Here is an 18376-nt window from a genome sequence, read left to right as displayed (position 1 = left end):
CCTCAATGCGTGTATCAAAGTGCCCCGTAGGTGGGGCAGAATGATGCAAAACTGTTTTTTTACTGAAATCAATATATCGTTATATCCAATATAATTAAGCGGGTATTTCGTACCAAAACATAAACCTGAATTGTTGACCAATGCACACGGCAAAAAAAAAGTTGAAATGTGATGTTTTTAGTATATTAAAAAAGGCTTTGAATTTTTGTGCATCAATCTGCCCCACTTCCCCCTACCTACTCCATTGAGCAAGGAGTCACAACTTTTTATTTCAATCTCTTATAAATTATAGACTTATATACATTCGCGACTGTTAACCTAGACGGGGTAGTCAGTCGCATTTTGCAGTTGTGAATGTAACACTTTCTTTATAACATAGGGGACAGACGATCTTGTGGCTCACCTGATGCTAGGTGATTACTATCGCCCATGAACACCCACAACATCAGGATAATTGTAAGTATGATAGAAAAGAGAAGCGAACGATAAGAAAAGAGCTTATTCCTTCTTAGTATCGTATAGGTTTTTTTTATGGATGATAATGGAATGGTTCACCCGCCTGCGCTAACAGTTTACGCTGGCGGGGCACTAATGGAGGATGATAAGATGAGCATGAGGTCAGGTCAGTTAGCCCATCATGACAAATTCACTAAGAATTTATCACGATGGTTTCAAGGGGGAACCGCGTGGAGGTCAACCTGACATGTTACATTGCTAGCAATGGGGTCATCAATCGACATTACTAACAATCCCTTTCTCTCCAATATCGTATCGGTTCGAAAATACTATTGCTGGAAAGTTATTCCACAATGTGGTTGTGCGTGTCAAAGAGTAGGTATATGAGAAAACGCATGGTCCATCCAGATGATCAGGATAGCGTTTTAGTTGCAGGCAGGGTATACCGACATAGTAATTAAATTCAGCAGTTGGTATTAATCCGAATAATTCCTCAGAACACTCTGTGATATATACAGCATAGAATAGCATACATATATGCAGTAGAAAATTCACAGTGATGCTTGGGTTTGGCTTAACACATTTAGCTATCACCCATTCACAATGCTTAACTACCAAAACAGGACGTAGCGCGACGCGTACTGCTTCATTATTTCCATAGGATTCGTCTATTTACGTGGATACATGAGATGCATAATAAATTTTTATGCTTCTTTTACGAAACTTCTTTTTTAATGTATTATGTAATTCAGCGTTCCCGCTGAATTACACCTTGCACCCGATGCATGATTCTACAGTATACATTTGTTTGTTAAACTTAGTTTAAGAAACATACAAACAAATGTATATCGGTAAAAATTATAACCTTCTATATTATTTCACCATATTCGGATAAAAATAATTTTGAAACCATCTAGGATCTACCTAGAAATTTTGCAGCGTTATCTTAGATAGCTATAGAACTTTGTAAATATTTTATCAAAGTTGTTTAAATACAAAAACCATCCTAAAAAGTTTCTGTCCTCCACCTTTTTATTTATTCTAGTCACAAGGGATATATTTTTAGGATTATAGGTGTTGCGAAGTTATTTTAATAACATATGCGGACAAAAAGGACGGATAAAAGTATAAAACACATTTTTTATATGTAAAGTATCAATTTAATGCAATATTTTAATAAAAAAACATATTGTAATATAGTTAGGTACATAACTTACTTAGGTAAATTTAGTAAATTGTTGGTGGACCTAATGTTACAGAAAAAAAAATGTTCAACGATATAAAATTAAAAAAAAACAATAACATTGGTCACAAGTATATTTCGTCCTATAAAAAGAAACTCTACAAATCCTGGACTCAATTATGTATTGATGTTAATGGGTTTATGATTTTACTAAACATCATTTGAAAGTTGCAGATGCGAGCTAAGTTTGCAATAGTGCAACATTTAATGGTTCGTATTATCTGTAAAATTGTAGCTTTTATTCGTTTCATAGAAAATATATCGTTAATAGCATTGTGAGGTACATAATTAAGGCCTCTGTTACATTTACATACAATCACAGGCCACATAATAGTATAAACGAGTTTAGGTAACATGAAAGAAAACCTTGTCGATTCTGAAAAGAAATATGTTGATATCATAACCGGTTCAATTTTGACGGAAATATTACAAATGACACAAATACATACCGTTGAATTCAGAACACCCTTCTTTTGAAAGTGGATGATCGCTCAGAAACAAGAAGCTTACAACGAAAATATGTATATATGCTACCTTTATTTAACTCTAGACTAGAAAGATTCCCGACTGAATTGGTTTGTCCTAAAAATAGGAACTAAAGTTCTAGTTAGTTATGAGCAAAGAGCATAACTAATTATATGTACGAGTAAGTATGCTCTTTTTAATTAATGAAGTTCGTAACAAAAACCTCCCAAATCTATGTATAGATCCTCACTTTTATAATATCGTTGTAAACTCCTAGTTAGAATTAAGTTCTATGTCACAGACTTACGTGAACATATAATATTTTTTCACTAATTTAAATTTACACCTAGATTTGTTCATGCCAAATCGTTGTTTGCTTAAAACTCTACTCATACTTTACTTTTACTTTGTGAATCATAATCGGCAGTTAATAATGGGTATAGATACATATATTCGACACCTAATGTATGGACATAATCTATATCACAATAATAATTGCATGAAACAATCCATGAGCAACAGGGGTTTTTAATATTTTCCTATTTATTTATAAATATAAATTAGATGGTATAAAATCTCATATAAGTACCTAGTCAGGTACTAATATGAAAGGTAAATCGTTTCGACATGTAGGTACCTACATTGTTTAGATTTTTTTAAGGAATTCGACTTCGATAAAGTATAGGTACTGCATCACAATATAAACTTTTTATATAAACAAGTACATATTTATTTTCGAATTTCAGAAGTAAAATTATTGACAATAGTATTTATAGTAGTATTGATTAGTTTATCATATCCATGTTATTATATATACCTATGTATTTAATTCATATATAGATACCTATATAGCAAGACTCAATACCTATGCAAATTTCAACAGACAACCAACTTAAATTTCATACTACCCTATATGCTACGAACACTACTTATTTATGAACAGCTTCTCAATCCAAAATTCCAATGCTGGTCGGATGGACGTTAGAGAAGACATAATTATATTTATGTCTTGATGCCTTGTGTATGTGCCATAGTATCATCATTGCCTTGCCTTTATCCCATTATTTGGGGTCGGCGCAGTATATCAGCCATAGTATATCACTTCAAATTCTGTAAAGTCTATAATAGTTTTCTTTATTCTAATTTGAAATAAAATTAAACAAGTGCTAATTACCAGATTACAATTATATGGGTATAGCGTCTATTACTATCTTTTAACCGTTTCTTATTTTGATAACAAACTAAAACGTGAGTATCAAAAATCTAAATTCATCAAATTTTTCTAAAGAGGTTTAGCATTTATATAGTTTATTTATAGTATAGGTAGGTACTTATCTAAAGTGAGTAGTGTAATGCTATGGTATAGTTACAATGCAGTCTAAATATTTTATACATCGATAATACTGTCATGTTTTTTGTCGGAAGCTTTGAGTTTCTCTTGCATTTGTGTTAACATATTCTGCATGCGTCGGATCTGAAAGTTAACAATAACTTTTTAGAATCAGGGAAATATAAACATAGTAGTTAATTACTCTAGTGTCTGTGAATAAGAAAAAAATAGTTTCAAATATAAGCATAATTACATCAGTCGGTTTTGTCTAGTAACCAATTTCGATTGACCGCGTTTGGAGTGTATCTTTTCGCACTTTTTTATCTGTAGTGCTATTCATGTATATAAACATGATTATCACCAGATAATACGTGGTAACCGTCGTCTATATACATGAATAGTACAGCTGTGATACCACTCATGCGTTGCCATTACAGAGTATTATGACGACATACCTACCTCTTATCCTGTAATTTCACCGCCTAATTGCATTCTACAAACGAAACACAGCTTAATATTTTTATACCTCTTGGTCAGTGAACGATCTAACCAATATTGCAATCATTTATTCCGTTTACATAGTCAAAATTACGATTCAAAAGAATAAGTCAAGAGTAAACTTGCTTACGTCGATTTTATTACCAAACAGATATTTAATTTGAAAGTAGAAAGATACTGGTACTGTGAAAGACCTCGTCTTAAATATTGCTGTTAGGTAGATGATACAAATACCTGTCTTAATATAAATTGCTTGCAATATGTTACTACCCTAAATCCTACTCCTATTTTTATCCACCAAATCTGGGGGTAGCATCAACAAAATGAGTAGATCAACATATTCTCCGATCAACGTTAAATATCAGCTGTTATGTACATCATCCAGTGAAATTCATCGTAGTGTTGTGCGTTTTTAAAGAAACGGCTACGCGTATAATAAGACTGAAAAAACCAGGTTGATAACACCTACTGAAAAAATTGATAAAATATTTATTCTTCTTTGCTAACAGACCCAGATTGAAACGTAGATTGTCATAATCGTTTTAAAACCAAATGAAAGGGGTTTTATTTTTTATTCTAACTATTTTTTTACTTCTGGTACAAACTGATATTAACTACTAATCTAATATAATTGTGTCTGCCTGCTTGTTAACTTTTCTTAAATGATCGAGCGAAAAATTACTCCACTAGGACGAACAAAGGTTAACTTTTATCTCAAAAAAATAAACTACGTTGCAGCTAGTAATATATTAAGGGCAAATGATGATCGCTAATAATATACCTCTTCATCCTTCTGCAGCAGCAATCGGTCGGTGTCAGTAAAAACTACTTCGTTGTTGTTGCCCATTGAATCCCTTTTCAGTTTTCTGTGAATCAAAATGTCATTGTTTATCGTAACTAAAATAAATATAACTGCAATGGAGAAAAAATCCAAATTTTGTATACCTATATACTTTTTTTATATAAACATTGTTTAACGTTATTAGAAACACATATTGCCAGAGTAAACCATAAATGGAGGCAAGTGTATAAACAATTTTTAACATTATGTATAAAGGGAACCAAGTGAATGTATGCTATATATACAGCACTTCTCATTTGAATTCTGTACAATATATTCGACAAATAATATATAATGAAGTATATACCCTCTTTCCCTCATTGCGTGTTGAGATATCTGCGAGATACACTGCGCGCGGAAATTCTCGTAGTGCACATCTTGAGTGACATCTTTCAGGTCTTGCATGTGCGTCGATATCAACATTGTTCGCAATTTTGTGAAATCTGAGTGACGTGGATTCTCAACTGTTAATAAAGAATATCAATTACTTGACTGGATATATATATTTCTGTTACATTTAGATAGTTTATGCAGGTCATATTTAACCTCAACTAAGGAGTACTCCTTAGTTGAGGTACAGTTGGGTATACACCCAACTATACCTCAGTTATAGGTACTCTTTATTATAAGAATAATAAGCCTATTACAAATTAACTGTTTTGTGACTGGAGTACAAAATTTTAATATTTGATGTTTTAACTGTGATTTCGATGACTGACTAATATGATGTAATATTAGGTAATTAAGTAGTTATATAGGAGAAATAATATCTCATTGCGTAGGTAGGCATTTAATGATAGATACATAATATAAGAAGTCAATGAATAATTAAAACTTGATATCACGAAGATTATTTCCTAAACTAAATAGAACTAGAAATTCTAATTCTAATTTTAAAACCTAGAACGGCTCTAAAATTAGAATTAGAATTTCTACACATCTGTCTGAGCAAATAAACAGACCTGTGTACTACAGTACCTACATAGGTACCTATATAGGTATAGTTACAAGGAAGATATGATTTAGAGACAGAATTGAAAAAATAACATCCATTATCCACCTCATTACAAATCTCTTTAGGTACATCCATACTCAGGAATGTAAAATAACAAAAAGACAATTATTGAGGCTGTCGTATCTAAAGTAATTGATTATGTGATTTTGGGTTTGTCCATATTACGTAATTAAATTTATTTATGACTATAAAATTACCGACCGTCCACGATCCCCCAAGGGTACTGGCGCCCCCGGACTCTCTTCCCGCCCACCTCCAGTACCGTGTCAGCCGCTACCACTGCGAAGGGCGCTGCAGCTTTCAACTCGCGGTCTTGTTGTTTGAATTCCTCATCTTCGTCACTATCACATTCGGGAAATTGGTACACCTGTCAATAAAATAACATTAAATAACATTTCATTATATCAGGTTCTTGGACTACAAGACTACCTGGCGTTGGCGTTGATATGTCAGGCGTTGACATGTCCATTATAACGTGATCAGGTAGGTATACGATACAGTTACATATCTATTATATCCCTATCTTTGCAAAATATCTGTCAAGTAGACCGAATTGCATGCCATTTATTTTCATGATTTATTACTAAGACTAAGCACCCACTAGTAATCCGAACTGTATAGGTCTAGCGACATCTGGCGCCTATGGCAGCGAAAGAAATAGCCTGAAGCATAGCCCGAGTTGGGAAGGAACCATTTTCTTGTAGGGTTGTTGTGAGGTCTATATATATATATATATATATATATATATACTTTTGTTTTTATTCGCCTTCGTTGACAGAAACGAGCTCACTTAGTTTAAATGTAAATTCGTTATGAATTATTACGATAATTTCCAAGGAAATCTGCGTGTTGCTAACAATGGGGTAACAGTCTCAGAAACTAAAATATTTGCCTGTATCTGATAGTCCTCCAGATCAGTAAGTATGCGCGTTTTAAGCCTCTTGATTTCGCCGGCAGTAAGTGAGTCTGCCTTTGCAATTACCACAACGATGTTCACTTTCCGATGCAGTCGCTTCATCATCTCCAGATCCACTTGTCGTATACTGTTAATGAAATGGCGAACATTATTAATTTATAGAAATTAGTTATTACTCCTATACTTACTTTCGCGTTAGGTTAAACGTTTATCACATATTACAATTTACGTAATTTAATAACAGTTTTTAAAGATAGTCAAATGAATAAATAATGTGAGAACTCGTAAATCCTTTGTCCTTACGTATTCTAGAACAATCTCTCTATTTAGTTTATGGAATAATATATAGATAATGTTGGTATTCTCTTATAAAAATAATACCTGCATTCATATGTCTTTTAGAAACTCATTGTTAATGTAAATTAATTTGAAATCATTTGTTTGGTCTTTTTTGAAATAATAAACATTGTGGACATCGCTGTGCGAGACGACTCTGTTTATAGATTTCTTTAAAAGATGCTAGGTAGCCATTGTAGTATCGAATTTTACTGTTTCGCCTTGACATAATATAGATATACCACGTACATTACTCTAGATCAATAAACGAGTATGTTTTTATTGGTCTATATTACACCTGATAAATTAAATCTCGCTCTATTTAGTAATATAGCACAAACACGTACCTATTTGTAGGATACTAACAACTATAAATACTGTATATAAATTAGTACGTATTATAAGAGTCCGACACAAGTACATTTGTCATCCAATAATTTTTCGTTCATTCATGATAATTTGAAGTAAGTACTTATGAGTAGTGTAGTCACATAGGAAGCATTATGAGTTACCGAGAATAAGAATAACTATTGTTTATATTAAATCAACTAATTTATCATAAACCAACCTCTTAGTATAAATAGTACCTAAGTAAGATAAAAAATAAGTAGTTCAATAGTGAAAAGGGGTTTATAGAAAGGATGTTTCCCTTATGAAATACCGGGGGTATTTATTTTTTTAATGGGTTATTTGTTCTATAGGTGTACATTGATTAATTATGAAGGAACGCCTGCAAGTAATTCACATGGTGACACGTGTACTTTCGCAAGAGTTACTCACTGCATATGTTATCAGTGCGGCCGTGACCATTTATTAACTCAACTACTCATCTGACTGAACACACGTAACTATCATGTATCTTAGTAACCTATGTATCTACCTACTAGTACCAATAGTTATTGGATATCATAGTCTGCAAACAAACTTCCTCGTTAAAATATTCTAGAATAAATTGACAATTTTGTATATAAACAGTGAAGACAACTGATAGAATCTAAATACATGTCGTTTTTATAAATATTTAGTTACATCTTAAGTCCAAACTATTACAAACACTAAGAATACCTAATTAATTAAAATATAGCAAAAATTAAATAAATACTTTTTAACTGCCTGTGTCGACGGTATACTATTGGTGTTGATCACCGGAAGAATCTGAATAACTAGGAAGGATAATAGGATGAAGGCAATTTGTTCATCCTTACGATTTCGTCAAAAAATAACTACGATGGATTCTCAGCCGGATCGTGAAGAGATCTACTATTATTTTGAAGTGAACAGTTATATAGTTAAATTTATTTTATTCACCTTTAACCTTGAAAGAAAAAAAGAAAAAAGTTGCCATAGTGTATATAATTTGTGTACCCACCTGTGTGCCCAGGGCGGTACAAAATACAAACAACAATGTACACGGTTGTCCTGCATGTGTCGCCGGTTTAATCCGCTTTCGTCAGTGAAATATTGTCGGAACTGTTCATCAATGTAGGCCGAGCAAACTCTCCACGAGTCCTCACAGTTAATAGCATCTCCAAATCCAGGTGTATCCACTATAGTTAAACGAAGTTTCACTCCACGCTCTTCTATTTCCATAGTTTTCTTTTCAATTGTTGTGGTCTTTTCTATTCTATCTGCAATGGTATTGAAATAATACGTATAGTAACTTAAATATATTTTCTGAGTAAATAAATAACTGATATTATTTCTTTATATCAAGAAAACCAATGGAAACCGAAATAAATGAAGTAACGAAATAGTAATTGTAACAAATACATATAGGAAAACTAAGTCATGCTTTTCGTGTTGCAAAAAGTTGGTTTAATAATTAAGAAAGATTATAATTATATATTTCGGTTCTTCTAACTATTTTATATGTCTATAAATTGGGGGTTTAATTTAAATGATTTAAAAATAAACGAAATTTTATTGGCATTATTTTAATTTTGGCAAAGGGAAACATGATAGTTCTAAGAAATAAATCATCATTTTATCGTTTTTACTTGTTTAATAGTATTTATTATAAATATACCCAATGGGTGTTTGGAAAAGAATTGAAGAAAGACACTTATCTAAGTAGTTTCGCAGGTAAAACTTAAGGGAATTCTGTACAAACCTATTACCTTGTACGTCAGACATTTTGCGATTCTTGTAGAGATCCCCTAAAAAGAGACTGTTGATGAGCGTCGATTTGCCGAGACCAGATTCTCCCACCACCATCAGCGTGAAATCGAACCCTCGCTTAACTGACTTCCGGTGTACTTGCTCAGGCAGTGTAGCAAACCCAATGTAATCCCGCTCACCGCGGTCCCGTTCTGTAAAAAAATAAATTTTATTTCTATGTGCATTAACAAAATCTATACTTAAGTGTTTTAAGATTGACAACCCTTGTTTGTATTCACTCTGTAAACAACCCTACTTTGCGTCACCCTTCACACCTTACCTACACTTCATATGGAATATGACAAGTATATTTTTCTTTCCTCAGAATAAGATCTTCCAATGGTGGACCGCCAGGATAACGTTAAGAGTATCGGAAGCACAATTTCTATTCATCCATGTACGTTTACTATTTATCGATTCTATTGCTAGCAATGTAGGTACTCTGTTAGTTGTCAACTTCAACCAGTTCTCCTTTGGAAAACATTACGATTAATTCATGGTGAATTTACTGCTGACCAAAATAACCAGGCTTTTGTATTGTAACTATATTACAAACAATTCTCATATGAAATGGACTAAAATCTACTATCTTGCAATTTAGGTACTGGTAGGTATATTCTACTCTCAAATGGATCTCTGCAAATACATAAATTTTAATCCGTTACTTAGTTTTTTATAGTTTATTAGTGCAGACTGGAAATACTTCATTTTCAATAATAAAAAACATATTAATCTTGTAACACTTTAATTTTATGATTACAAGATTAATAACGCGGAAAAGCTATCGGCTTGCTAGTGAAAATGGAAGATTCAAAAATTAAATGTGCAATATACCTTCAGACTATATCCACATTACCTATAATTTTTATTGCTTTAAGATTTAATGGGTGTAACGTATAACATCGTTGTATGAATTCAGGCATCGATTCTGATGTCATATTTATGAAGAAATAAGTTAAGCATAAACTTTATTCTTTTTTTTTTAATAAAAATAAATTGTTACCAAACGCCCATTAAATAAAAATATTAATAATTATGGCATGAGTTATTTATTCGTGCAATAAATAACTGAACAAACTTGTATAATATCATAAATATCGAATAACTACTCATAATGAGTTTCCTGTGGATATGAAACGCTTGCAATATGTAACAAAAAGTAATTATTAAATTTACGGATACGCATCCATTCAAGCAAGAACTGGATGGATAAAATTGTTTTAATCAGCCTATGCGGATGTGCTGTGTTAAACCCGGTCAAGAGTCTATTGGAGGCGGGCACAGACATAACAATATGTTATTTTAGGTACCGATCTGCATTACATGTATTTTTCAGAGCGTTTTTTCAACTTATTATCTAATGTCTGTAAATAAAGGGTGTAAGGAAAGAAAGGAAGAAAAGGAAGTTTAAGATTTATGGAAAAAATCGCTCATATGCTATGGTTTATGTATTACATGGTAAGTTATGGAATATAAACTGTACAAACTATATGTCGTCGTATGTCCTGAGTCATATTAATGTTATTTTGCATGGAAGGTAATAAATAAACTGTAGTTTTTAATGGCCACTATTTATATATATTCAAGTATAGCATTAAAAAATATTTAAAGTAAATAAAGTATTGGCCGTCGCGTTGTATAGCTACATCAGCATAGATACAGGGCATTGCAACACGACCAGCGGCGTGGAACATGACAGGTTCCCTTGGTACCTGATGCTCAGGGACGACGACGGCAGCGCGTGCGCACCTAATATTGAGGGCGCCTAGCGGAAGTAGTGGGACGTGTACGCAACTTGACCACATTCAATATAATTCTATTGACATCTAGCGGCACAGAGGCCCCTTTCGATAGAACTAAAAATTAATCTCTACTACTAACTAATGCGATATAGACCCCGAATTTGCATTAGTATAACTTTTCTGTACCTACACATAATATTTTTTTATCAATTGGTATATTTTTTTATTGAGATTTTTAGGCAATTTATAGGTGTTTTAAACCTGTAGAAAGCAGAGGTTTTTGCCAAGGCCCATCAAGAATTGAAAAATATTATTAGGAACGATCCATTATGTCTCTTTAGGATAGAGTGTATACATGCTAAAGGCGATATTTCATTTATGCACATATGACGTGTAGTGGTTCCTCTTCAACTTGGCATAATCTGCAAATCTGTGTTAAGTACAAATTTAAGTTTGCCAAGTGTTTACTTGCGGTGACGCTGAATTTTTAGCTTACAATTATACATTAGTGAAAACCGTACCCAAATCAAGTAAGCTGGTTTTGAGATTACCGAGTACAAACGCACAGACAAAAATATTAATCAATTACTTTGGTTTGTAGTTATATTATATGTATATATATTAGGTATATCATATGTAAGACTTGTGATTCAATTATAAATTTGGAAGATAATGAAGTTTTTTAATTTAGCTCATTTTTAGTTTTTCCGGCTAATAAATATTAGGACATACATCTAATATTAATTTTGCCAGTATGTTGGTACTCTATATATCCTAGCTTGATATTCGGACAATTGGTACCGGTACCATATCTTATCTGTGACTGGTACCTACCATTATGTGGATTGAATGATGGTCTGTTTGAATCCAGTTTATTCTTTTATTCTGAATTCAATTCTGCATTCTCATTTGAGAAAATAAATGGAATTTTAATATTCGATCGATAATTTTTATCATTACTACAAACACAGATAACATAATATTACATACTACAAAATTGTTTAAGCATATTTACAAACTCGTGAGATCTAGGCGTTTCGTACAATCAATACATTACAATAACTGTAACAATCATAATGATTAATCAATTTACTTTTTCCAACGTCTCTAAAGCGAATGTAAACAAAAAAACACTATTGTTGTGATAGCAAGTGGAGTATCAATTGAATGGCATTGTGTTCATAAATTTCTTGGTCATGTCAATAAAGATTCAGAAATCAACATAGGTGTAAGTACTTTTTAGGGATGATAATATAATGGTACACTCGCTTGCCCATCCTAGCAAATTAAGCAGGAATTTAACAGGCTGGTTTAAGTGACAATATTATTTCTAACATATATTTTTTTTAAACTTATTATTATATGTAATTTTGCGTTTCCTTCCCCCGGGGGAGAGGGGGAGAGGGGGGGGGGTGTAATAAGGGTAGTAATTGTATTAATTTAAACATGATTGCCATCTCCAAATTGTATAATATATATAGCTATCGTTAAAAATCTCAAGAACATAGTTTGGAATATCAATAGGGAACGATTTCTTTCGTTATTTATTTATTTCTTTCTTTCTTCCTTCTTTGTCTGCTACCGTTTCAATGCCAAGTAGCTATGTATCAAATAAATGTGTCATTAGACCCTTAATATTTTGAAGTGGCTCATATTAGGTGTGATAGCTCTCTTAGATAACTATTATAACTAATCATGATCTAGAAAAATTCTAAGGTATTCTAGAAATCCTAGATAACACACAGAATACCAAAGGTATTATATAAAGGCAATATATATTATTTCGATCACTCAAATGGCTGATCTCTATTATTACTTAAATATGTACTTTAAAGTTACAAAAGCGAACCTGCTTTTTATTATGAGACTATCCCACGTTATAACATTACGTTACGTATTAGACTAATTAATTTCTATTGGTATTGATACCTACTTGCTATTTATAAAATGAATTGTATTTCAATATGAGTAAAAATAAAAATACAGATTATCGTACAATACTTAATTTTGACTTGTTGAATTACTATAATACAATCGGCGAAGTTTAGTACAGATGGGATGAGAAACTTTATTAGTTACTTATAATAAAATTCTGTAGATCGGTCATCATCGGATCGGTAAAATTCGGTATATCTAATTCAGATATTTAAATCAAGGAAATAAAATACTTACGGATCTTTATAACCGTCGTAAAGGGAGACGTCTGTTTTGTACAGTCGTCTCCGATAACTTCACTATGTGGATTCATATTATTATTGTTTTTATTATCTATGTCAATATTTAAAATAGCAAATGAGTCACTCTTTTCCATATCGGCTTAACGCGAAGGATCGGTTTAAAAATCTATGTTTACACAGTTTTATATAATACGTAGTAACTAATAGTTATAATGTTTTTTTTTTGTTCAAATAATACTGGTGTAGAGAACGACAATAGCGCGGGAATATCCGTTATGCACGGAAGAATTCCATTGTAAGATGTATTTGTGACAGTAGTATTTTGTATAAGTACGTATTAGGCTGTAGAATACGTGAGTTGGTGTCGCGGAAGATATGACGGTGTTGGCATGGCGGTACGCGGCGCGTGCATATCCGACTAAACGCTCTACCTTCACTGCGCAACACTGCGCGTACGTTCGAACTGTGCGCCAGGCACACACTGACTTGAAGAAGCAAGGTTAAACATCATTAGTGTTAATTTACGTTACCTATTAACACCTTCTATATGACCAAATTCAATTGAAGTATATCGATGCAAGAAAAGTAAGAATAAAAACCGACACCTTACTAAATATATATAATAGCAAAGTTCGAGAAAACAACAGGGAAACTGTTTACAATGCGTTGTGTTCACAATGTAGCGTGGAAATGAGACCCCGTGCAATAAACACTTGTATTGTACAAAAGCTTACAACTTTTTAACCAGAACTCATACTTCCACTTTTTGTTAAATTTAAATTACCGCTTGGACTTTTTACATTTATAGTCAAATAATGTAAGCAGACAGTAATCCTCGTTCCTTCCATGAGATAAAGGACATTAGGTTAATTAAAAATTATATCTCTGAAAAAATATTCTTGACTGTAAATATATCTATAGATTTTTAATGACATTGTATATTAGAGTTCTGGAGAGTTTCAGCCTCTATTTTTTAAAAGGTGCTGAACAGTAACGCTACTACCGTAAGTACTAAGACTTTAGAATTACAATAGTGTATTCTATACCATTCAGAATGAAATTGCTGGCTCTCTGTTCTCATTGTAGTAAATCTCTAACACGCTACTTACCAATTTGCTTTGGCACATGTGATTCTATGTATTATTGCAGTAAGGAATATTAGATAGTATTGCTGAACCTTGTTAAGTTGTTAAGAGCAATGCGTTTTAAATTTTCTGCTAATCAGCCAGTATTAAAATGAATTTCTAAATAACTTTACGAGTCTTAACTGTTTTACGAAAATGGTACTTATATATGTGAATGTCTATTGATTGCATTCTGTTTAAAAATTAACATTATTTGGTTAGCGATAAGAAGCTAAACATCTATATTGGATTTATGTTATATTATATTATTAGGTACTATATTAATATATTTGTCAGATTAGACGCTTTGCAGACGAAGCAGAGCGACAATCGCGTGCCGTCGCGTCTTGCGACCGAACGCGGTTTAACAGTGGTGCGGAATACTGGTTGGGTGTTTGTTTTTTTTATTATTTCTAATTTATAATATATATAATGAGATTCTTAATATCGATCGATTGTATTATTTTTACACAAATACCATTAAATTAATTTATACTTATAACATCTATTGCAATTTATTAGAACTACTAAATAAGTCTTTCTTCTGCTACTATTAATTACAGACAGTCAAGATTGGTTTTTATAACTCTCAAGAAGTGGAGCGGCATGGCAGCAAACGCGGCGTAGTGCGGATGAGAACCGCGCAGTGTGTGAAGCTCCTTACATTCATCATTTCTTGTCCAATTGAGAAATGCTGTGAGTTCGCGTCGCCAAGTTCTCATCCGGTGACGCAACACAGATCTCTATTATCATCTCGGCATTGTTGTATTGTGTACTATTTACTTGTATGAGTGTCAGTTTGCTTATAATACAATAGACAGGTAGGTACCTACGTTAGATGTGAGTTATTAAAGAAATTATTGCGGACTAAGCTCGAGAATTCGTACTTGTATTAGCGTTGTATTCGAAGTAGGTACCAATACTTTATATATTTTTTATTTTCTAATTAACACAAAATATTATGTGAAGCCTACCACAATACATTGGTGAAAAAAGGCACATAAATCGGTTCAGCCGTTTCTAAAATTAGCACGTATAAACGCACAGATAAACAGATAAATTGGATTCTACATACTATTGTCTTTATAGAAGTTCATTGCTAGTAATATGATAACAACTCTGATAGGTCGACGTCCACGTAGTCCCTCTGTAAATGGTCTCCGGTAAATTCTGACGAATTCCACAGTGGGCTAATTGACCTAAATTCATACTCATAATTTCATCTACTCTACACTGATACATTACCAATGTAAGTATATTTACTTTGGAAACACAATTCTATTATCAGAAACATTATTCCGCATATGACCGCGGATTGTTAGTACTAAAATATTATCTTAGCTCTGGTACTAATATAACTAATAGCGTATACAATTATTAGCACATTGCAAGCTAAGGAACCAAGTCGCTTTATTGAATTATAAGGGGGATGAATTATGTAACTCTCAATTATTTAAAATATGTACTTTTGTGATTAAATACGAATTACCATCATTATCAACAGTTGCAATTGCGAAGTGGACAGCTTAGCTTTCAGATAACTATATCTCCCAAATTGACTATATAGAAACACGTTATGTAATACAATTATGTAAGAAAAATAAATATTAATAGAATTCTGGCTGTATATGAGTTAACACGACAGGTAACAACAACTCTACAACATTGTCCGCAAAAAACAAAAACGTCTATGTTTGGTTACATTAAGTTAATCGGTCACTGGCGATTACTTACTCTTAGGTATGATTATCGATTATGAGCCATTTATTGTGGACCATAGGGGTGTGGTCTTTGCTATTTGGGTACCGGGTACCTTTGTTGATATAGGTAGTCGCTGTAGAAAATGGATAATATAATCACATAAAAAAACATTAATATTATCGATTATGCTGTTTGCGTAGAAGTGCATTGTACTTACCCATCGTCATTTTCGTAGAAAATATAGGCTTCTTCCAATACAAAGAGAGCAAGCAAAATACAAATCCGTGAAAATTTTTATCAAATTTTCATATTGCTTTTCGTTTATTTTGTATTAATAAATATATTGTTCCTAACATTTCAAAATAAAAATTCTTTCTTATAAAAATGTTTAAAAATTTACAAAACCGATCGATCGATTTTCACAGTATCTGCTCACTGATAATATATAAATCCGTTTAATTCACCATTATGTCGAATTAAGTCTCGTTTATCACATTATGGGCCATTTTAAAATAAGTTTATAAAAGTTATTCACCGAAATATCACTGTAGCTACGAATAAATATCGACATTATTCCCTACTCTACACATCTAAAAAGAGTGCGAAATAATAAAAGTCGCGCGACACCTAAAATAATATCACGATTCTAATCCTAAAAATTGTATAATTAAAAAGAGTAGAAAAATCGAAGAAAAATAAAATCACATTGTTTGTGCGCCGTCCTGTGCGTGTTGAGTTACGTAATGTGAGGGTCCCGGGCAAGCTCGCGCCCTCCTCAGAGGCCGTCCCCCTTTACCCCTGCCGTACCCTGCGCATACCCGCGCACGACTCGATGCCTTGCGCGGGAAAACTGTCTGCCCCTCTTGAGTACCATGATTCGTCGCGGAACAAGGACGCCGGAAAGGTATTGCAATCGATAATACGCTTGCCAGTTAGAGCGTCTGCGCGGCGTTCTATCAACCCCCGCACGTAGATACTACCTACTGGTACTATAGTTTATTTTCATATACTACGTCGCTATACTACACGACAGCTATAGTAACATTATCCGTGCTTGTCCCAGTAAGACTCAAGGTCGTTGGTGATCAACTAATGGCGTATACCAAATCATTATAATATTTCATTTTATACATTTATCCCGAGAACGAAGGTTGTTCCGAGAACGTACCTGAATGATTCTACCTAGTAGAATAATAGGTATAATAAAATTAAAAGAACTTATTTGGAAGTTATTTTTAGGAGCTCTTGGTATATAGAAGAACAACATTCTTTCTAATCACTAAGCTCTAGTGTGTTATTTATTGGTGTGTAACCTTCCATATTAAATTTTACTAAATTTCTCTACAAAACTTCTTAGATTGACCCTCCACCTAAACCTAAACTATACAGTACCAGTTTTTAACTTCTTAAAATTAAAATCATTTTTTATAGTATTATGTTTTATAGAAAAGTATTTTGTCATCAACGTAAATCCTAATATTACTAATTCGACCCTACAATGTTTCGTAAACAATACACATGATTGAAATTAATATTTGATAAAGTATTACCTAATTTAATATTCCATGCCAGCCACATAGCGTTTGTTTAAGACCTTGAAGCGACTTATGTAATCTTCATACCTTTTTCTCACTGTTTTGAACGAAAACTTAAGGTTGTTCCTACCTATACCCATACCTCCTCCACATGGTCTCCGTTTAGAAGAGCGTTATTAACACATCATAAACAATTACCAAAACCAATAAAAAACTTTTTTTTTTAAAACAGAGTCTATTTTTCTTAGCTTTCACAATATTTAGCAAATAATTTTGCTATGTACTACGTGACTATGTTTCTAATTTAGATAATATTGTAGGTAAAAATCTTGCGACAAAACTATTTTTATTGCCGTTTCTGATCATCTTATTATTATTAATATTATAAATGCAAAAGTTTGTGAGCATGGACGGATGTTTGTTACTATTTCTTGAGGATGTTTGAAACTTTATGGTACTCATCCGAATAACATATAGGCTATAAATTTGGTTTAGGGTCAAACCGCGCGCACAGCTATTTAATTCAATTTTATAAAAATATCTGTTATATGTCGATGGTTTACGAACATGAAATAATTCTATATTATTAATTAGCATTATTTTATGTACTCGTAAAATTTGTATAATTTCTTCAGATGCAAAAACTAAGGTACTTAATTTTTCATGCTACATTTAATTTTAGTTAAATGTGAATGTGAAATGTGAATGAATGGGAATAAATATAGGTTGTATTACAGACAGCATCCAGTTAGGGGCATGGGTTTGTAAATTATGGGACCAATAATCTCTATATATTGGGTCTATAGCTATCATTTGACTATCTAGTCGGCCTCCGCGTTG

General features: G+C 32.6%; 1 protein-coding gene across 2 annotated transcripts; it reads right to left on the bottom strand.

The window, feature by feature from the left end:
* Positions 1-2528: 2528 nt before the first annotated feature.
* On the bottom strand, positions 2529-16754 carry LOC131846880 (septin-2). 2 transcript variants are annotated; one of them, XM_059196306.1, is made up of 8 exons: positions 16219-16754; positions 9218-9409; positions 8470-8728; positions 6741-6891; positions 6050-6215; positions 5141-5297; positions 4774-4858; positions 2529-3638 (listed from the first exon to the last, which is right to left on the bottom strand). In XM_059196306.1, the coding sequence occupies exons 1-8, from the start codon at positions 16226-16228 to the stop codon at positions 3552-3554; spliced, it is 1107 nt and encodes a 368-aa protein (XP_059052289.1). In that variant the 5' UTR covers positions 16229-16754; the 3' UTR covers positions 2529-3551. The 2 variants fall into 2 exon arrangements, with proteins under 2 accessions (XP_059052289.1, XP_059052288.1); XM_059196305.1 differs by lacking the exon at positions 16219-16754 and adding an exon at positions 13172-13640.
* Positions 16755-18376: the final 1622 nt, after the last annotated feature.

The sequence above is a fragment of the Achroia grisella genome, unplaced genomic scaffold (genome assembly GCF_030625045.1).
Source record: "Achroia grisella isolate CSIRO2021 unplaced genomic scaffold, CSIRO_AGI_Agris_v1 utg512, whole genome shotgun sequence".
NCBI lineage: Eukaryota > Metazoa > Arthropoda > Insecta > Lepidoptera > Pyralidae > Achroia > Achroia grisella.
Note: the sequence above shows the minus strand (reverse complement) of the source record. Positions and strands in the feature narration are given on the sequence as shown.